The following is a 21,938-nucleotide window of genomic DNA, read 5'->3' as shown; positions in this document are numbered from 1 at the left end:
TATGGAGGCTGAGCTGTTTTAAGGGACATTGCAACAAAACTCTTCCTGCTAATGCAAACCAAGCAAAAATGATGATCTTGGTTTTTATCGTGTTTTCGAAGATTTACCACTTCTGCTCTGAGGAGACGTCTCAATAGTTCTGTGTTACAGAGCCCAGTGTCAGGAAATCCCCCACAAAGCTTTCCATGTCATGCAAATGCTAAAAGACGAGCAAAAAGACATTGTGTGTAAACAGCAATTTCTATATAATGACTTGGAAATATATGGCATAAATATTGAGCAGAGAAAGACCTGGGTGGACAACAGGTTGGCTATGATCCAGCAGTGTGCCTTTGAAGCCAAGAAGGCCAAAGGTATCCTGAAGTGCTTTAAAAAGAGCATGGCCAGTAGGTTGATGGAAGTGATCCTTCCCCTCTTCTCTGCCCTGTTGAGGCCACATCTGGAGAACTACATAGTCTTTGAGGTCTTTTCTATCCTTATTGATTCCATGATGAACATGCAAAGTGATATGCTGTGAGGTGCTGTGAGTGTTGTGGACGTGCCGAGCTCCTGTGAAACCACTGAGGATGGCCAGGAATGTGCTCCCCTTTTCTAAAGAGCTGGTCAGCCTCTGGGACTTGAACCTGTCATTCTGGTTCATAGCTAAATCTACCTTTTACTCTTTGCACTCAGCAGCTTAACATGTTCTGAAAACCAAAGACTGAACAACCCAAGTGAGACTGCAGTGCTCAGCCCTGCAATAAACCCTCTCCGGGCTGATTTCATGCAGATGACTTCTTGTTTGGTCTCAGAGCACCTTCCTCTTAATTCCTGCACATCTAAGCATTTCTTAAAATACCACTAGTGGGCAGGGGATCACTTGCTGGGGTGGGGGGCAGGGGGAAGTTTTCTTGCCTAGGCAGACTGAATTCTGAAAAATAATTTAATTATAAGTGATACTCGCACTAGTCTTATTCTTAGCCAAGAGATCTGAATGTCCACCTATAGATGACATTTTAAATATGAAGTGTATATAACCCTTTCACCTAAAACAAGGTGCTTTATGGAAAGGTGCTGTTACACAGTAGACTGTGCTGAAAGCTCAGCAGAAAAGAATCAATCATTTACTATTTGCTGAATGAACGCTTATGGAAAATCGGTCAGTTACTGATTTCATATTTGTTGGTTTCATCAGTGTGTTAAAATGTGTCCCACTGGCATGAGTTTGTCTTGGCAAGCAGAGCATGGATGTGAAGCACATACCTATTCTGTACTGCAGTGGCTAAGCACAACAACCCCCAGCCCTCATCCCAGTGCCAGTTGTCCCAACGTTTTACCAACTTGGCAGACACTCACTCAGCAGAACTCTTGAGGATGTGCTATGTGAAGTGCTCTGCCTTATCATGTCCAAAGAAATCAGAAGAGGTGCCACTGGTGCAGATCAGCTCCTGGTTGGGTCCCAAGCTCTTCAGGAGAGTCCTTGCTCTGTTAATTAAATGTTGCTGAGTGTATGGTTGGCACTAAATGCATATTCAGAAAGAACTCGGGTTTTTTTAGGGTTTTATTAGTTATGAAAGCACAGGTAAAACATTTGTTGCAATCAAGAACTCCCCAAAATTTCTTCCAAATGGAGATAGTTCAATATATAGCAATAAAAACAGTCCCATTTGCTTACAGTCAGCTGCTACTAATTAGAGATCTTTTATTAAAAAGGAGTTAATTTCTATGTACATTTATACCACATGCACGTACGGACACAGAAGTGTAGATGACAAAACCATGTAACAGTGTCCCTATCCTAAATTCTTCTCCATTGCTGTTCTGGGCAGATGATGCTGCTTTTGCTTCTACTTTACCTCTCTCTTGATTCGCTTCAGTGTTCAGCCTTGACATGTTGTACTGCTTTTGTTTTTAAAATATTCACTACTTTAGAATATTTAATGCTTAACAAAAAGCACGTCAGTAATTCAGTGCTGTCATAAGTCTTTCCCAATGGCTAACATTAGTCTCTTGGCAGTGCTAGCCCTGCAGAGATATATCTACATGGATTTCTTTTTCCAAGGAGGTTTTCTGGCTTCAGAGGAAGACAGTTCCATCCTGGTCACTGGTGTTGAGGGTAATGTTGCTGTTCACCATGCTTTCTGCATAGCTAGCTGAAGGGCGAACTTCGTAATGATTGCAGGGCCCACAGAAGCACAGGCATGGGCAGTACTTGAAGCAGACACGGTAAAGATACTTCCTGAATTTTTCCCCAGCAAAGGCATAGATAAGAGGATTAAGGCAGCAGTGGCTGAATGCGATGGTTTCGGTCAGGTGCATTGCATAGTCCAGTGATTTAATTTGATTGCAACTTATAAACAACTCGTAGTGCCTCAAAGTCTCGAGAAAAATCAGTATGTTGTATGGGGTCCAAAACAGAAAAAACACAACCACCACAACCAAGGTCAGTTTTATGGCTCGTGCTTTTTTCTGGTTCTTGCAGTACAGCAGGGTTTTGATGATCCCGCAGTAGCAATAGCATATGATGCAGACTGGGATCAAAAAACCAATGGTGTTCAGTTCCACGTTGCAGAACACCGGCCAGATGTTCATCAGCTCCGGGGGTAACACAGGGAAGCAGTCATTTTCTAACATCTGGGAGAACACAAAATGTGGCACCGAAACCAGAACTGCTGTTGCCCATACCCCGCAGGTTATCAGAAAGCTGTGCTTCATCGTTCTGGATTTCAAGGAATACGTTGCCCGGACAATGGCCAAGTATCTGTCGATACTGATCACGGTGATAAAAAACATGCCCCCGAAGAATCCGATGTAATACAGTGAGGACACAACTTTGCAGGGGATAGTGCCAAAGGTCCATCCCCTCACTGTGTTGGAAGCCCAGAAGGGGAGAGAGATCACGAAAAGAAGGTCTGAGACAGCCAAGTTCAGGAGATAAATATCAGTAATGCTCTTTTTACTGCCTTCTTTCACGATGGCCAAAACCACCATTACATTCCCTGCAAGGCCGAGGGCGAACACAGTGATATAAAACAATGGCAGAAATATTTTTCCAAATGCTTGGATGTCAGTTTCATCACAGGTGTAAGCAGTTTCATCGTAACTGTATTCGGTTGTCACTTCAGGCAGTGCTTCTGTCATGCTGAATTTTCTGGCTAGAAGCAACGTGAAAAGGGAAAAGAGAATAATGTTAGAGAGAGACCCAGGATCTGGTGTGAGAGGCCTCACCAACACTCGCTTTGGGATTATGTAACTATTTGGGTTAGTGAGAGCTTTATCACTGTAGCGGTAGTGGTAGATACTAAGATAAGTCCAGACTCTTACACGTACTTCATTAAAAATTAGCTCCCTAGTACAAGAAAAAAGTGAGAATGTTAAAGGGTGCAGGAGCACCTTCTGCTTGCATGGGAGGCCGAGTAGCAGCAATGCAAGCAGTGCAAGTGGTGCATCGCTGCGTGAGAAATGCAGACACTCTCCCGTTTTGCTGGGCAGCGTTCAGCAGGAAGCAACATTCTAAATGGAACTGTGATCAGCAGCAGCTGAGTCTAACCCCAAATGCTAACCCCAGGGTGGAATTGTGGTAAGACGCCCAGCTTGGCAGATGCGTGCTGATATGGCAGCAAAGGAGCAAAGATCGGGAGTGAAGCAAATAGAATCCCAGCCTACATGTCCATGCTCCCCTGACAGCAATCACTTCCGCAGGCTGTTTGCAACGAGCCTTGCATGGCTATGCATGGAGTAGAAATGCCCCAAGGTGTGAGACAGCCCTTGCCTAAGAAGTTTCGTATGATGTGGTGGTAACTACAACAAAATCCCCTGTGGATGGTTGATCTGACTATCCTGATACTCTCTCCAAATATCTCAGTGATAGAATGTCCTTTGTGGTGCGGCCCATTAAGATCTGGCCTCTCATTTTGCAGTCATTACTCAAGGAGTGCCAGCTGACAATGTGCACTCTCCATTTTAAAACACTTTATTCTTAAATTTCAAAGCTTTGCTGTCCCCCAGGCACCTAAATGAGAAGTGCCCACAGTCATTAGCAAACAAGCTCTGTGGTTTGGCACAGGAAAAGCGGGCCGGCAGAAGGGGTGTCTCAGCATGGGCGCCGTGGGGCACTGACAGAGGGCCGGGCTGCATGCAGCCTGCAGGAGCACCCATGGGTGCACAGCATCTGGAACCAAGCCCTCTGCCTGCTGCCCAGGTTGGTTCTCCAGTGGCAATGTGCAGAATTCATGGCAAACAATGAGAAAACAAGGTTTCAGTTTTCTACTGGTGAGATAACTAACTAGAACTGCTGACAGAGATGGGTGTGATGTTGCCTATCTCTTCCTGTGTCTGCCCAGTTACTGCTTAATCTACTGTGTGAAGGGATACAGGAACAAGCAGCAGACACAGTATATAATCATAGAATCATAGAATCACCAGGGCTGGAAAAGACTTACAAGATTATCCAGTCCAACCATCCACCTATCACCAGCAGTTCTTGTTAAACCATGGCCCTCAACACAACATCTAAACATGCCTTGAATGCCTCCAAGGTCAGTGACTGCACCACGTCCCTGGGTAATGCCTTCCAGTGCTGACCTTTTCTTTCATCTCTTCAGAGATTAAATGTCTGCAGCAGCTCCCTTTATAATGAAAAGGCATATCAGTGGTGCACCAGAGGCTCTTGTGACACATACAAGTCACTAAGAGCCCGCATAGCTCCCTGCCACTCCTCTGCACTGTGCACTGCCCTGTGGGCTGATACGCTCATGACTAGCGCTTCACTGACGCTATCTAAATGAAAGAGGCTGTGCATGGGGTTTGATCAGCCTCAGCAAGAGATAAATGGAGGACTCAAGGTCCCAGCCTGTCCTGACACAGAAGTAAGAGTCAATTGATACCTCTCATATCCTCTTAGCATCTCTGCTATCCATGCACCCAAGGAGAGCTGTTTGGCGGTGCTGGTGTGTGAACTTCAACTGGAAAGAGGGAGCTCACACTGTCTCCTCTTGAGAGCCCCTACTTGTTGTGCTCATGGTTCCCATGCTTGCTCCCTCAGTTCGTGCCTAGAAAGGCAGCTTGCTCCTCTGGAAGGTTTCTATATGAGCCAGTACACGTCAATATATAATGCTGGGCAATGGAAAGGTCTCATACTTGTCAAGAAATGCAGTTTCTGCTATGGGATGGCCCTAAGCCCTGGGGGTCTTCTCTTACTGCTAGTCATCCTGCATAGGTAATGAGGTCAGCCCTGTTCGAATATTTAGCTTGTCTGAGACCACTTTGCTCAGTTTAAGCTGGTATTACCCAGCAGGTGCACTGCAACTGACCAAAAGCCTCACAAGAAACGACTCATATGTCAGATGTGCATAATGCAATAAAATTTCATTGCATTCTGGATTGAGAACCGGAATATGGCCACCCACATTCTTCCCAGCCAGGTGTCTGCTGCCAGTCTTGCAGAACCCACCCCACACATTGATAGTCTGATCACTGTCTGACTCAACCCAAATTACTCTTTTGTGCTTATGATAAACGTTAAAATAAGGGAAAAAGTTAAGTGAAGACTGCAGAGCATACTGAGTAAGAACGATGTGGCTTCAATTTGTCTCTGCCAGGCATTTTCCCTTGCTGAATACAGGAAATAGTAGATTCACTTCTGCTTCTCATGGAGATGTTAAACCACTTTTCTCTCTACAGATTTACGCATGGCTTTGGGCCCTACTCCCCACAAACACTTCTGCTTTTAAATATGTTTGTAGCTGCCTAAGAGACAACAGTTGGCAGGATGAAAACCCTATTTCTCAACCCAGATATTCCCAGCCAATTTCTGTCACGTGCACTGTATATAATACATAGGGAAGTGAAATTATGAGAGATTCACCAAACTCCCCTAAGCAACAGACATTGCATGTCAACCTTCAAAAATCCTTGACATCAGTCTGGGTGACTCAAGAGCCAAATCCTGACTGCACATCTGATCCATCTCGTTATCATCAGCCAGATGGCATGCTACAAGCTCTACTGTCAAGAAGCCAGATCTGCCAGCTCTTTGGCATTCCACAGTGCCTCTGCTGTGACTGAATGAAGAGAAGCTAAGGAACAACCCAAACCAGACCTCATGCTTAGTCATGCTTCAAATTTGCACCACATGATGATGAAGCATTCGAGAAGATTTTCACACCTTGGTCAGCACTTCAGGGCGAGGTTGACTTAACTTGCTTTTCCCATGCAAACAAGGCATGTTCTTGGCCCAACACACCCAAGCACACCACAGCAGTGATTCAGCCTGGTGCTGGCCTAGAGAAACCGATAGGCTTTGTGGGGACCCCTGTGAAACCCAATCAACACACGTGCCTTTCTCATGCCTTGATCTGAGCTGCAACCATCCTACCCATATATACACATCATTGCTTTTGTGCTGTTGCAGCTACACCCATCAGCTTCCCACCTGCTGGTGAGTCTTGGCAAGACCATGGGCATGTCCTCCAAATGAAGTCTCCTAACTACCAGTGGCCCTTCTAGCAAACACCACAGAGGTTTAAGGGAATTAACTGGGACTGAATGGAAATGAACAGGAGGGAAGCAGGTTGAAAGCCTTCCTAGCACTCTGGGTGAAACTTTGGCACCAAATGCTCTGCATGTAGTCACTAGGATGCTGCAAACACTGCTAATGGTAGTTTGGATGGTGCCTAAAACAAAACTGAGATGTGAGAGTGACGCACTAACCGGAGATGGTGCCCAGTTTCTAGTCTTACACCCAACTGGTTGGTGCAGTTGCTGTGGTTTATCTTTCAGAGCTGGGCAGCTCTGTCCTTTGGGGATGATGTCTAGAGCTACTTGGTAATGTGTTAGCTAGCTAGGGAACGAAGCAGGAGATTTAAAGCCTTGGATTGCATTGCCTGCTATTGGGATGGACACTCTCCAGCCCAAGGTGACACAAATCTTATGTAGCAGCATGATTGGATTTGGATTTGGACTGATGAACTGATGAGCTGTCAGATTAAAATATAAATAAATTTTTAAAAACTAGTGTAAGTGAAATAATCCTTACCAAACTGGATATATTGTTTGTAAAAACTCTATGGGAGCCATGAATTCAAACCCCAAAACACTTCAGTATTATCATCAGCAGAATGAAAGCAGATTGGGAATCAGAGCTGATAGGGTGATATGATCAGAAAACTAGGTGGTTGGGCAGCAGTTCAGCCAGCTCTGAGTAATCTGGAGTTTCTGGGATGATTCACCCTCACGCTTATTGTAGCCAGCATTTCATGCTGGAGAGATGAACACCACAAACCATGCCTAGAGCACGGGGTCTATCCACCAGGCAAATGTGAAGCCAATGTGGGCAGACACTGAAACTGAGCACCCGGCTGGATGTTTCAGTACAAAAAGCTGATGCAATCTTTGGGTGTTTGCAGCTGTACTACGTGAGAAGGAACGCAGGAGGGAAAAATTTATAGCTGTAGGGCTCACTACTGGGGCTGTAGGCATGCTTCATATGTGAGATCTCATAAGAGGTGGAGGAAGTAGAGCAGAGTAGGCAAACCACTGGGACACTGTCAGGTACTCTCTTGCTCTCTGTTCCTACTGTCCTTCTCTGATGACTTTAAGGTGCAGAAAACTCTTACTTTGGATTTATTCTTTCTCCCGTGATTTATTATCAGATCAGTTGGACCATTTCTGTGGGCAGGCAGTGTTCTGTAAGCTTATTTACTGCTTACCAGTTTGGGTGCTTTAATTTGTGGATGCTCCCCAGAAGACCAAGGATAAGATTTTCAAAAGCAAGTAGTGCTGTGGGCCACTTTGTTCTTAGATTTTCCAACTCGGTGTGAAGTTCAAGATGAATAAGAAGAACACTGGGTGCTTTCCAAAAATCAGGGCATTTAAGGTACAAAATAAAAGGCTTAGAAACGGAAGATGATCAAACCACTTCAGATTAAGATAAACCTGAAAACTGCAGAGGCTTGTAGCCCCTTAGCAAAGACATTTAGGTCAAAAAGATTGTAAAGAAAATCCCTTCCCTGAACCTGTAGTATGGTTTTTACATCACCTTCACAAATTAAGTTTGAAGTGGTAGATTCTATAACTTAAATTCAGACCAATAGGTGGAGATGAGCAGCATGTAAATCTAGAAATTGAACCCAATACTTTTGGGTAAAATAAATGTACTGGAAAACTTCAGGCTTAGGTTATAAAGGACAGGAGGGGATAGCATAGAGTCCAGGATCTGTCACTGTAACCTAAGGCTTTATAAAGCAACCAGAAAGTGCTAACCTGGAGATAACTGCAGAGCAGCAAGGAACCAGGGCATAACTTTCAGCTTAATCACTGCATTGGAATTAGCTATACTCTTATTTTTATAAAGAAAACAATAAAACAGAAACATGGAGCTATTCCTGTCTACCAATGGGGAAGGCTTTGCCACCTGTGCTGCAGAGCAAACACAAAGGTCTTATTTTGACCAAGAGCTGGAGATGCTCATACCCTGGTCCCACCCAGCTGCTGCTCATACTGATTTCCTGGCAAGGGGGGCACAAGGGACTGAGCCTCTGTGCCAGGACCCTGTGCCCATGGCCACATCCCATGCTTGCACCGGGCTCTGTGTGGTTTCTGGGGCCGTGGCAGCTTGCCCCTGTGGTTGTTGCTGTATTTATAATGAAAGCTGTGAGATGAGGCTTTTAACACTTTAACCTCCCTCTCTCAAAGTCCTCCAGAGGCTGTGGCCATGCAGGAAATATGGTGCCCATGTGCCAATGATCCCACCTGCTCCCAACATCTTGCTCTTCGGATTTTCTCAAGGCCATTCTGAGGGTCTTCTGGTCATGCTGTATCCCCAGGGAGCTCTTAGTTGTTGTTGTTGCTGTTACCCTCTAGGTAACAGAAGAAATGAGCGTTGCCTTGACGGAGTGGGATATGGGCTCAACTTTCAGGACATGATCTGTAGGGGCTCTTGAGCAACTGAAGTTGAAGATAACCACATCAAAGCGTTGAAATGAGATGCTGTCACTACTTGAATAATTCACTTGAATGGGAGCTAAGCACTAAGGTACTTCCAAGAACCTCACAAGGCACCAGTCAGAGCCTTTGGAAGACCAGCTACTTCAGAAACGTGGCTCTAAGAAGCTCAGAGCCGTACATACCTGTTACAGAAATGACTGAGGAGAGTATGACCTGACAGTATACACTTGACCTCTAATATTTACATGCATAGCTGTGCATTCTGCCCTTGTTTTCTCTGAACTGCTCTTCCTCAGTATTTATTTTTCTCAGGCATTCTCTACTTGAGTGGTATTCAGATTTTCTTCATATTTTCTGTGGCAGAGAGTGTGGAAAGAGGCAGTTGTTTGCAGCAGTGTGCACTGTTTGTGCTTGTTTATAGTTACTGCTGGCACCATCCTCCCATCACCTTTATTGTTGTGCCTATGTATTTCCTGTCCCCCTTTTGTTGTTAATAAGATCTTTTAATTATGGCATCTTTGAGAAACCTGAGAAATGGGAGATCTATTGAATTATCCTCTCCCCTGTGCTTTCAGAGGGCAGCACACATTAACCTATGACAGTGTCCTGATGAATAATTTCCTATCAAGACCACACTATCCTCTAGCAGACCTCCCAGCTCCCTGCATGTTCTTGCATCCACCTTTCCCAAATTTAGGTTTAATTATCCCCTATTTTGGACTTTTTCTGCACTGCTCAAACTTCCAGAACTCAATGCAGTCTCTTGCCTTCTTTCATCCTGTTGCCCAGTTCGCTGCCATTGCCCTGAACCCAGGTTTTTCCCCAACAGAGTAGATGTTGGGAGCAGCTATTTCTGCATCTGTATTTATATCGCACAAGTACTTAATGGGAGGCTGCAACTCTACTACACAAATGTCTCACCAAAATGGATTGTGTAACACCCTTCCCATTGAAGGCTGAGTCACAGAGAAATTAAATAATGTGGTCATACAGAAAGTTGATTTCTCAGATTATTGGATTTCTGTCATTACCCAGACAGTCTGCCCACTTTCTATCATCTCTAGCAAAAATCCTGCATTGGATTTTCACTGTCATTTTCACTGTCATTGATGTTTATGCTGTTGGTTCACTGGCCAAAGTCAAAAATGAGCAGTGCTGGTGAGTGCAGTGTTCAAAAATCCCTGCAGACATCTAATACATAGTGAAGTAGAAAGTAGTGAAGTAGAAAGGCTGTATCCACCCAGTCCGTCTTTCTGTGCTGATTCTGCACGCTGTTCATCCCTCAGTGTTCTGCTTTAACCTTGAGGGATTCTAGCAGGGTGATTGTTTCCCTCACCACAAGATGCCACAAAAAATCAGCCACCAACTAAAATGCCTCTGCCCTGGTTTGCTTTGACTGGTAAAAGCGTTCTCCTTTCTGCCTTCCCCGTTTGTAAACAGAGCCCACATCATCTTAATACAAAGTAAATCTCACTTAGATTCCCAGAGTTAAGCAGTGAGGAGATTCCCTAAGTTCATGAGACACCACTTGTCATCCTGATCTGACAAGTTATAGGTGAAATATAATTGTCTCTTACCTTAATTCGTAGTTGTCTTGAAAAACAGTGTTTTCTTCAGGCTGAACCTGATTGTTTTCAAATGTATATTTCCTCTTCTCTTGCATTTATGCCTGCCCTATGAAACCTGAACTTTGGCAGAGCAGCTTCCTGGGCTGAGCTTCAGAGCTGAGCTGGGTATTGATGTGCTCAGCTGTGGTCCCACTGTCATGTTGTGAAATAGTGAGGCAGGACACAACCAGTCCGTGGGGCTGAAGTGCATGCAGAAGCAGAACAGAGGAGAAAAGAAATCCTCTGGGATCTTCACACCTTCCCCTTAATATACAGTGCTGAGGGTGACTCTTCCAAATGCTGACTCTCTCTGTGAGGGCACTTGGGACCAAGGGGATAGAATGGATTGAACCTCTCAACTGGGGATGGTCTCAGATGCCAGGGGCTGGGGCAGTGTGGGCAGCATGGTGGCAGCTTTCCTCCAGCGATGCTTACAGCTTGCTGTGACACCACCTTCATACCACCGCCAGGGTGAAGCCACCAGCTTTAGGACCCAGAGAAGCAGGGGAAGGAAAAGGGCTAGAAAGCGCATGCAAAATAATTTTAACTGCACTGATATTCTTTCTTCTTCTGCAGACTTCTGGAGTAACGTTTAGAGCCCTGAGACTATCGTTATACTCACAATACGTTGTGCTGCTTCTTTGCTCATAAATAAGATTTTGAGCACATCTCCCTGCAGTCCCCTGGGCTGGAGAATTTAAGGATATTCATTCCTCTAGGACCCTTTTTGGCTCTGGATTTGAGCATGTGATGCTCAGGGCTGCATTAGAGGTGTGATGGCTAAGCATATTTGGGGTGCCAGCAGCCTCATTCTTCTCCTTCACAAATAGAGGTAAGAAACTGTCCATTTTTTGTAGGAAAGGCTCATTTTTTGTATCAAAAGGCTCAAAGTTGGTTTTTCCTCATGCACTGAAAGTAGCAGCTCTGACTGCCAAAATCACACGCTTTCAGCTTTCAAGAAGATGACTTCTAATACACAGCATTAAGGAAACCTCATTGTGAGAACTGCCAGATTCAGAAAGATGAGTTAATCTTCCTTGATGCCAACAATGCTTTGAAGTTATCCCTGCAGCTCTACACATGTGCCAAAAGGGATACCCACAGAAGCTGTAACTGCAGGGCTTCAAATGAAGAGAAACTAAGTCATGCAGACTTACACACTTCCTCAACAGATCCCCCTGGGGAGCAGAAAAGACTTTTTGTTATACACTGATGTGATAAGCCCAGATAAGAGTGTTACTCATTATCTTAACATGCGTTTTCAGTGTAGATTGAATACATATGAAACGAATGCTGCCTAAAAGACAACTGTGCATCAAGAAAGAACAGCTTTGTTTTCTGCCTCATTTCACACACTGCTTGGGACATAGCCCAGGGATAAGAAAATATGAAAAAGCTGCTGGAGAGGCTCTCATCCTTATCCACACACAAGGGGGAAAAGCACCTTTTACTTCTCCAAGCTAAGAAGAAAGAGACCCTCCTAACCCGAGGGATAATCCTGGTTCGTTGTCATCCATGAAGCACAGGCAGGTAGGTGTCTGGGTGCTGAATGTCTAGAGAAAAAGTCTTTCTTGGCTCTTGGAAGCTTCCCTGGGCAGATGCAATTGCATGGGAATGTCAGGGCATTGCTGCTCTCCTTGATCCCTGAGCTGCAGCACCAGAATGTGGCTTTGGAGTTACAGCAAATACAGACCTTGAGGATTTTGGGGCATGAAGGCTACTTTTGGGCAACCACGATGTTTTTTGACAGGACAAACTTCATTCTAAGGGCCAATGCCTGAATTTTAGAACCAAAGGTCTCCTTCAATGGCCATCCCCCCTTCCACTCACCAGTCAATCATCACCTTTGTGAAAGCCCAAAGCCTTATTTTAATGCTCAGAGCCTCCCTTCAACTGCCCAAAGCCACATGCTGGGGGCCAAAAGCTGATATTTAGGGCCTGAAGACTCTTTTGGGGATCAAACATACATACTGAGATATCAAAGCTTTATGATCAAGCTCCTGAGCTGAAAGCCATATGCTGAAAGGTTCAAAGCCTCATATCAAGGTCCAAAACATCCTTTGTAGATCATGAGCCTTCTTATTCCATCCAAATGCACAGTAATGGGATCTCAAACATCTTTTTTATTGCCCTAAGCCTCCTATGATATATTTGACTTTCACTTTGAAGACACAATAAAAGTATCTATAAACAATTTCTCTGAGGGGTGAATGCCAACCCTCACACAGTTTATGAGCCTAAACAGTGCATCTGGGATGCTTAGTGCTGACTGCAGCCATCTCTTCCCCCAAAGCTTTGCCTGGAGTGTGACCACCCTGTGTCTTTGTTCTCCTCCACTTGTTTCAGAGGGAAGGAGAAGCCTCTGAAGCAAGACCCAGCAGAGAGAGCCTCTGAGTCTTCTCATGTCACTTGACACGGCAGATTTCCAGCCTGCCAGTAGGAGATGCAGTTGTTCTTTGTTACGAATCTGGAGAGGCAAAAACAGAGAGAGAGGGAGAAAAGCTACACCTAGGGGTGGAAATGTCTTAACTCAAGAGCTAGAGAAGGGAAGAGCCACAAAAAGCTGGCACTCTTGCACACAAAGATGGCACGCTTTGTGCAAGCAAAAAGAACCCCCCTACTGTAACCTGCTCCGACAGCCATGCCCTGATCTGTTGGTCTGCAAAGACCTGCACAGCCCTTGACCTGGGTGGGTACTGTGTTGAGATATCATCACTAAATGGGTATCTCACCTCAGGTGGTGATTCATTTCGTTTTTTGGAACCAGCCTCCACAGCAAGCAGTTGGTAAGCCCAGCATCAACGTTCAGGTTCATGAATGAGTCAGACTGTGGCTATTTCTCCATGGCGCCAGGCTTCAGAGAGGGTTGGTGGGCCTCTGAAATCAAGAAGAGACTGGGCATGCTGTGCTGGTATTGCTGCTGGATTACTGGGGGTGCTGCAAGGAAATAGAGAGGTGAGTGGAGACCCACAGCTCTGCTCAGTTTCTCTGTCTATTTCAGACCCTGCTCAGCACATCTGAGTTACCACAGTCACCATAGTTTGCAGGGTGCAGGTTGTGCCTTTTGGTCTTCAGTTCTCAACCAGCTCTACATTTTTCTCTTGTTGTCTACCAGGGAGAAACCTTTCCAGGACTGTTAACCTACTTGTAGAGCTGCAGTAGCATCCCAAATTGCTCCTTGATCCTGTCCCAGAGGATGAGGAGAAGGGGAGCCTGAGGACTCAACCAGCTGTATTTAAAGGGGAACACACTTCACCTGGACCTTGCTTCCCCTCTTTGGTTCCAATGCTTTTACTCTAGAAATTCAGAAAGCAAGCACACAAGTCAAAGAGAAGTTGCATATCTCTTGTTTATACCATAAGCAAAATACATGTAGTGTCTTTTTCTAGTTGGATTTATGAGCAGCCTCTGGGAGCCTGCTGACATTGCAAAACAAAGATTTAATCTGAGATTTCACTGTTAAATGAATGAATGAATGGATGGACACGACAACTGAACAGGTTTATTATTCAAATATTTGATTTCCAGTACCAATAAATAAATAAATAGATACAGATAAACAAATAAAAGGACCTGAGAATGGAGAAAGTTTATTACTCAATTACTTTCCAGAACTACCTATCTATGACCTCTCAACTTATGAATCTGTAACAGGTGTGGCTTGGTGATCCTTGTGGGTCCCTTCCAGCTCAGGATATTCTGTGACTCATATACTATACAGTTCATTTCCCATGTGCTACCTTGGCACCCCACTCACGTTTGCTACAAAGACTGCATTTACCTCCAAACATGGGTCAGCAAACAGGTAGGAGTTTCAGGCATTATTCCCTTGCTGCTCTACAACAGCCCGTTTTTGTTTCGTTTGCTTTTTCCTGTACAGAAAGGAGAAAATAAGGGACCACTGTTACATGCTGGCCTTGCTTACAAGCCCCTCCTGAACCTGTGCTGCAGGATCCCTGAAAACAGGAATAGATACCCAGGCAGCCAGTGGGGGCAGATGGGATGTGAAGACCTCAGTTGGTCAGGGTGCATACCAGCACATGGAGAGAAAAAATAGCTCTGAGTGAGAGGTACCACAGCAGGCCTTGCTGTTGGCTTGGTAGCACTGCTCTTTTGGAGGTATCTTGTCTTACATGGCATCTGACAGAAGTGCTCACACCAGAGCTGGCCTGGCATTCTCTGACTGCACTAATTAGCCCTGACTGTATCAATTAGCCAAAAAACACGCTGGACCCATGCGAGTCCCAGCCAGCTCTGGAACAAGAGGTGTTGGGTAGAGATGACAGCCCAGCAGATGCACGAGTCAGCACTGTGGAAACCCAAATCATGCTTCCACTGTGCTGAGTGGGGATTTCTATGTAGTGCTCTGCACATTTTGGCGTTTTAGCTGAGTGAAGAGAAGCACAGTTTTATGCAAAACTGTTCAGTCAAGCAGAAGCACACCATACAAGTTGTGCATTGGAACCTCTGCGGTTCAGCAGCAGCTTTGCTTTGGTCAGCATTACTTGCCCAGACTACAGGGCATACGCCCAGGAAAAGCCCCATTATGAATGTGAACCATGCTATCTCTGGGCATAGCCAGATGTTACCACAGCAGAGAAGAGGCTGGGATGCTTTTAGATGGGAGGAGTCCTTCTGGAAGGATCATTTCTAAGTGTCTGGAAGCCATCCCACAGAGCGCATGTCTCGAGGAGAGGCATGAGCGAAGTGATACCTCTGACTGCACTTTTAGGGTGGATACTTCCTAAGGAAAACAAATAAACTAACAAACCTTGAAAAACATGGGGCTGCACGCCTTCACCAGAAACCCAGCAGTGGTTGTACTGCTTCCTCCCTGATGGCGGTATGAGGCACATGGGGAGGGCCAGTGGCACCTCAGAGATGCGTGGGGCAAATTGTCTTCCATTGACATTCTAGAGATCTCTTTGCTGACGAAAACTACATTTCAAGATGAAGCGGAGGTTGCTGTTTCTGTATGAATCTCAGGTAAAGAAACCAAACTCATAGATTTGTGGTCAACACAGGTCTTCAGTGAGTCACCACTTGGCTACTGCCCTGCCAGCTGAGCGCAGCAACACACTTAGAAGCCTAGGTCTGCACCTGGGTTAACAGCCAGGGCTGTGACTGACATCTATCTGCTGAACCTTGCCTTTTCCTTCCCCTTCTTGGCTCAGAACTCCATTTTGGTAGAGCCAACTTCTGCTTGGCTGCCTGCTCCAAGGGAGCAACCATCTCTTTGGAGTGAGAATGATGTGGCTGGGCTTCTGGTGGCAAAGTGGAGCAGAGCTCACCCTCAGCCCCATAGACACATTATGGATGAGAGCTAATTTGGTCTGCATGCTGTCAGCGCAACTTCCCTGCTCCTGCCCTAAGAGGGTGATTGAAAAACCCTACAGACATATTGCAGATATACTGGAGAGCATGGGTTACCAGTAAGGTCAGCCTCCTGCACAAGAGCCTGTAAAAGGACTTACACTGCGTGTAGACATATTTCCTCCAGGTACACAGCTTTTACTCACTCCTTTTTACTCTGTGTTTCACACATACCAATAGTGAATCAAAAGGAAACAAGACTGGCTTAAGTTTGGATGTGGGTGACTATTGCTTTTGTCTCGGTTTTAAGATGATACACATGAGAATATCTGACTAGGTAATGTGCCCAACTCGTCCTGACTTCCCTTCAGTCTGTCTCACTGCAGCAAAAAGACCATGCTCAGGTTGTAAAGCTGAGTAGCAGATGTGAGTGGGACCATTTCTGAAACTGTGGCAGACTCCTTTTGAGCAAACAATTGACCATGCACCATGTCTGCCCAGAACAGACTATGATGCCACTCAGACTCAAGGAAGATACAGGGGGTTCCTTCTGCTGTCCTGCACTCACCTCAGGGCAGCAGGCAGCTTCCAAGCCTGTCCCTTCAGAAAGGAGAGGAGCACAGAGAACTGCATGTTCTGCTGCCCACACAGCATCCGGATGTGGGTCTCACCTCCTCCCCTTTGACAGCAGCAGCTCGCAGCGCCAGGCTGCAGCGGGGAGCTGAGGTTGGTCCAACTCCCGGTGCAGCTGCTGCAGGGAGGGAGGCAGCTGCCTTGGCAGGAAATCTTCAGTGCTGCAGAGAGCTGTGTGCAAGGAGCAAAGCATCCCCCTGTCAAAACACAGAGAGTTTTGGTGAAGACCCACAGTACTCAGCATCTACCAGCTCCTTCATGACTTGGCTGCTGGTGACCTCCAGCATGACATCTCAATCAGCACCAGCAATTAAAATTGTAGTGACAGCAAAATGAGCCCATTTTTGCTAGACTGTGGAGTTCCAGCTGGGAGGATGCAAAGGAAGAGCACAGAGAACATATCAGCTCACCTGAGCAGCTGAAGACAGGCTGCAGGAGCACCATGGAGGCACTGTAGGTGTTTGAGTGGTTTCTTTCCTCAAGACTCGCTTAAAACTACTAACACCTTTTACCATCAGTGCATTAATAGAAATCAACCATTTCCTGAGCCCCTGTGGTACATCTCTTTACAGGATGACCACTGAGTGTTAGAAAACCAAACAAATATTGCACAGATCTAAATGTTCACAGTCACCTCGGAGCGTATCACACAAACACAGCACATCCCAGAACAAAGAAACCCCAACACCCAGGGTGAGCTGCACACTGTTGTCCTCTCCTCACACCTTTCTGCTCTGCGGCACAGCCTCACTGCAATCTGTGCACCTCTCATTTTGGTTACCATGCCTAAGCTGCACCTCCACACAGCTTTATATTTTGCTCTTCATCTACATGGCTTGGATCCCTTTTAGGCCGCAGGTTAACCCACTGAAAGAAAGATCTCCTTCCTGCTTTTGCATAGGGCAGGGGCTGCTCTGTACTATTGCAAATGATGTCCATTTCAGATCTGACTGCAAAACCTGCTGTGCAGAGGCTGGACAAGACATGTGTTAGTAGGGTTGAGGTTTCTCCATGCTTTGTTTGTATGTAGAGGAGGAAGGGGAAAACATGGAAATGGAGGACAAACATTTGACAAATAAAGGAACCTCCTGTAACTAAAGAGGCTTTTTTCCAATGCAGATACCCAACCCCTGAGCCTGCTTGTCTGTGGGTATCAAGGAGGTATGGCTCTGAAGGGCGGCACAGTGGTAGTGTGGGCAGATAGAGAGTGTAGGCAGTGAGAAGGGATGGAAATGATTCTGCCTTTCCCATAATTCTGTCATTTGAAGGTGCTGCTGTTTTCCTGCAGTGATGTGATGGAAACTGAATGAGTGTGCCAGCTGCTAGGGGGTGAGCTGGGTCATGCAAGGAAGGTCTCTGTCTGCAAGTAAGTGTTGCAGAATCCTCTACTGCTGGATGCAGTAGTGCACATACACAAATGTGTGCTGTGGGAAAGCAGAGGTTGTTGCCATCCGTGTGCTATGAGCAAGGTATGGTCTAGAGGGCGACTACTACAAACCTCCATAGGACAAAGAGAGCTGGTGCTGGCATCCTGTCCAGCACATTTCAGCTTCAACCTCAATTTCTATGAAACCCATTCTTGGGCATTTAAATGCTTGCACATAAACAAAAAGAGGTGTGTTGACCAAGGGTAGCAAGTTGCCTGAATGGCAGGAGGTGCAGCACAGAGCTGGCATCAAGGAAGTGGTTAAACCCCATCTTTTGTTCACAGTCTGTTTTATCATTTGGGGAATCTGTCACTGCCCACATGAAGGAACATTACTTGTCATACACACTGTTATCAACCTGCTCTTGCAAAAGGCTGCATTTTGCAGATCACCAATATGGATGCACATTAAAATGAACACTATCTGAAGATCAGCAGCTGAAGAGAATTGTCTTCTGGGTTTTGTTCTATCTTCTCTAGGAAATAACCTCAAGGGTACTTAAAAGGTATGGGGATACTACCAGGGTAGGCTGAATTGCTAGAAGACAACCTGCTCTCAGTCTCTCTCTCCCAGGGAGAAGGGAAGAGGGGGGAAGAGGGAGGAAGAGAGAGGAGGTGGTGAGGAGAATGGTTGGTTATGTGAATCTGCCAGGACACAGGAAAATGAGATACGCAGTGATAGGACAGGGAAGTTCTTCAGGTGCCAGGATTGTGCATTTACACTGCAGGAAGCATCTTTATAATATAAAACTTCAAATTGGGTGATATCCTGTTTCAATGGACACATTTGGCATCTTCTTTTAAGATGGCTGTTGCAGCCAGCTCTTCAAGTAGTCCATAATGAACTGTCTCCCTCAGAGGGGCAGCTCACTCAGGAGGCAGAATTAAATAAGCATTAAAAAAAGATAAATATTAGACAAGTGTTTTGTCAACATCTAGGTGGAGGAATACCTAGGTGTGAACTCGACACCTTATTGCATAGAGAGGCTGTGCCTTCCCATCCTTCAAGGTTTTCATCACTTCATTAGGGATACTGGAGGACCATGTGTCCTGTGCTGGAGGGACAAGGCACATCTCTTTGTCCTTTGTGCAGCCTGCTGGTAGTTTTTCAGCCTCACTTCCACAAAGTCAGATGGGCTACAGGAAAGGGAGGAAGATGATAAAAAAGGAGCTAAAAAATAAGAATCACAAAGAGAACCACAATACAAGCAAGCTTAAGCAAATGATTCTACTTTTCTGATACCTCTTGTCCTAAAAGGTTGCCTGAACAGTACATCCCCATACTTCCCTGTGATGGAGACAAAAGTCATTGGTAAACTATTCAGCCAGTGGGCAGGGGGTGCCTGATGAATTTCACAATGTCATTTTTAGTGTCTGAAGTTCTCATTCACAATTGCTAACCATGGGACAGTCACTGTTCAGAATGGTGTCAGAGCACATGAAAGAGCAAGGTACAGTACAGCTTGCTCTGGTATTGTGTGATTTCCTAGTCTTACTTTGCTAACAGGCCATTGCACCGAAACCTCCACCTACAAGGAAACAGAAAGACTATTTTTATTGAATTACTGGGATGACTTCTCAGTTTCAAATGAAGTCTAAAATATGGTGCTTTTGCCTTGCACCTCTACAAGATGCTACCAACAAAAGAGGACTGTGAGGATGCTGTGTACAGAGAGGTGTGTCTGTCCGTGTTGCGTCTGTTGAAGGCACTGTGTCCTTTGCAGATCAAGAGAAAATGGGCATATTTGCCAAAAGCCTCACACAGATACTTCTTGAACTTCTCCCCAACAAAGGCATAGATGATGGGGTTGAGGCAGCAGTGCATGAGGGAGAGTGTCTCGGTCAGCTCCAGGGCCAGGTCAAGCCTCTGGCTAGTCTGGCAGTCATCGATGATATGCATGCTCCTCAGAGAGTCCAGGAAGAGCGCGATATTGATAGGGGTCCAGAAAAGGAAGAACACAATGACAACGATAAAAACCAATTTCATTGCTTTGTACTTGTTCTGAGTATGGCACCTCTGCAGGTTTCTCAGGATGTTGTGGTAGCAGAAAATGAGAATGCTCACAGGGAACAGCCACCCCAGGATGTTAACTTCAGAATTACTGAAGACCTTCCAGCCATTACCACTGCCAGGGTAGCTATGGGTGCACAGTGTCCTGTTATCATCATCTACTTTCTCCTGGATGAACACGAGGTCTGGCACTGATGCTAAGATGGCCACCGCCCACAGTGCCAGGCTGGCGATAATTCCATGGGTGGTCGTCCGGACCTGCAGGGCATACACAGAGTGCACAATGGCCAAGTACCTGTCAATGCTCATGATGGTTATGAAGAACGCACTGCTGTAGAAACCAATGAAGTAAGCAGAGCTGACAGTTTTACACATGGCGTTGCCAAAAGTCCACTGGCTCCCCAGGGAGTACTGAGCCAGGAAAGGGAGGGAGAAGACGAAGACGAGGTCAGAGATGGCGAGGTTCAGCAGATACACATCAGTCATGGCCCTGATTTTCTTGAAGGCTGTTAGGACCCAAACAACCAAAGCGTTTCCTACGAAGCCAATCACAAACAGTATGGAGTACAGCACTGGAAAAAATGAAGATGCAAATTCTGGAATACCTTCAAATCCACAGTCAATGTCCAGTTCAGGGTAGTACATGTTATCATAAGATGTAGAGGAGTTAAATGCTGGTGAGAAATGGTTATCCACCTGTTCAAGGACAATGAAGTTCGTGAGGTCCTAACGTTCCTAGTAAAAATACAGTTTATCATACAAAGCCCATAGTTTAAAATTAGGTGTACCATGGCCAGGTCAGATGACACAAATGGAGAATGAACACTTGTGATGGCCCAGCCCTGATAGTATAAGGGTCTTGAGGGTCTTGAGCCAGAGGGGTAGGGAAGATAAAAGGAGATGCAGCTGCTGTGGTAAATCAGCCTCCTCCTGTAGCTTCTTGATGTGCCCAGACACATGTCTGTATCCAGCTCGATCTTCTGGGCCAAGTGCTGGTGGGAGCATCAGCAAAACAGCAACCAAACGGGGCCAGGGTTCTGAGAGCCTCCAGCAAAGGTTTTGGGGCTCAGCTGTACGTTCTATCGAGATCTTTGTCCAGCTCATGGACTTAGCTGGGTGCCCATGGCTCCAAAGCCATGCTGCCTCCCTGGCAGTGCCCACCACAGCTTGCCAAGCTCACTGAGAGTGGCAAGGGCACACCTCCTACACAGGGACTTCCCCTGTGACTCCAGAGAGGAGTGTGTGAGCCCTGACACGAGCAGCTTCCTCTGCAGAAGGTGCCTTCACATATGCTGCTTTCAAAGAACCACGACCACGGGGGTTTCTTCCATACCCTTAGCGCCCCCCCCCCCCCAATGACCTCTCCCAGTCTCTCAGGAGCAAGCTCACACGCATCCACTCACCAGCAAGTCCTCCTGCTTTCCTCCAGCCAGCAGGCTCCTCAGGTCCCCATCCATAATACAACACTGTGTGAAAGTGCCAGAAAAAACATCTCAATGCATAAAGCACATCTGAGAGGTGAATACAACTTCATACATACATAGTGGCAGCGCTTACCTCAGTTTATGTCTCAGCGCCAAGCCACCAGCAAGGTCTTCACCCTGACAGCAGAGAAGCTCAAAGTGCCTCTTCCTCTGCGTGACAGGCTTTAAATTCAAGGTGTATAAACCCACAAGGCACTCAGTTCATTCTCTTTAGTTCACGCTTACAGAAACGGAAACGTGTATCTGACTTATCTCCTGGAGGATCAACACGTCAATTCACATGAACGTCAATGAAAGAGCCCTGTGCCTTGCTCCATGCGTCTGCCAGGTGTCCTGTCCCTCACCAGGTGCCCCCGCACTGCTGCCATGTGTCACCATCATTGGGAAGCAGCGCTGCTGCTCTTGCACACCGGGGACTTTCGGGGACGATGTGTGTGTGTGGGGTGTCCTAAGTGCTACAGATGAAACCTCAGACCTCTAGGGGGTCAGCACTTTGAAGGACGTGCATTTCACTTCAGAGCAGGAGCCAAAAAAGGCGC

The 21,938-nt window shown here is 46.1% G+C and overlaps 2 protein-coding genes across 7 annotated transcripts; both read right to left on the bottom strand.

Moving 5' to 3' along the window:
- Positions 1–1,522: 1,522 nt before the first annotated feature.
- Positions 1,523–13,376, bottom strand: CX3CR1 (C-X3-C motif chemokine receptor 1). Of its 2 annotated transcripts, none has more exons than XM_032442402.1 (2): positions 13,265–13,376; positions 1,523–3,134 (listed from the first exon to the last, which is right to left on the bottom strand). In XM_032442402.1, exon 2 carries the CDS (start codon positions 3,118–3,120, stop codon positions 2,056–2,058), a length of 1,065 nt encoding a protein of 354 aa, XP_032298293.1. In that variant the 5' UTR covers positions 3,121–3,134; positions 13,265–13,376; the 3' UTR covers positions 1,523–2,055. The 2 variants fall into 2 exon arrangements, with proteins under 2 accessions (XP_032298293.1, XP_015709664.1); XM_015854178.2 differs by lacking the exon at positions 13,265–13,376 and adding an exon at positions 10,503–11,323.
- LOC107309395 (C-C chemokine receptor type 8-like) lies at positions 12,636–21,879 on the bottom strand. 5 transcript variants are annotated; one of them, XR_001553168.2, is made up of 6 exons: positions 21,473–21,879; positions 21,319–21,381; positions 14,314–20,611; positions 13,678–13,828; positions 13,265–13,469; positions 12,636–12,999 (listed from the first exon to the last, which is right to left on the bottom strand). XR_001553168.2 is itself a non-coding variant. In XM_015854177.2 (3 exons), exons 2-3 carry the CDS (start codon positions 21,370–21,372, stop codon positions 19,529–19,531), a joined length of 1,137 nt encoding a protein of 378 aa, XP_015709663.1. In that variant the 5' UTR covers positions 21,373–21,381; positions 21,473–21,879; the 3' UTR covers positions 14,013–19,528. The 5 variants fall into 5 exon arrangements, 1 of the variants encoding a protein (XP_015709663.1); XR_001553167.2 differs by having other exon boundaries at positions 13,265–13,828; positions 14,314–14,404; positions 16,414–20,611; XR_001553166.2 differs by having other exon boundaries at positions 13,265–13,828.
- Between the last annotated feature and the right edge of the window lie 59 nt (positions 21,880–21,938).

This window comes from Coturnix japonica, chromosome 2, assembly GCF_001577835.2.
Source record: "Coturnix japonica isolate 7356 chromosome 2, Coturnix japonica 2.1, whole genome shotgun sequence".
In the NCBI taxonomy this organism is placed as follows: Eukaryota; Metazoa; Chordata; class Aves; order Galliformes; family Phasianidae; genus Coturnix; species Coturnix japonica.
Note: the sequence above shows the minus strand (reverse complement) of the source record. Positions and strands in the feature narration are given on the sequence as shown.

Bases quoted from the DNA above. Each gene is read 5' to 3' on its own strand.
- CX3CR1 (XM_032442402.1), bottom strand. From the start codon at position 3,120: ATGACAGAAGCACTGCCTGAAGTGACAACCGAATACAGTTACGATGAA.
- LOC107309395 (XM_015854177.2), bottom strand. From the start codon at position 21,372: ATGGATGGGGACCTGAGGAGCCTGCTGGCTGGAGGAAAGCAGGAGGAC. The intron at 20,612-21,318 runs GTGAGTGGATGC...GTCCTTGAACAG, and splicing joins GAAAGCAGGAGGACTTGCTG to GTGGATAACCATTTCTCACC.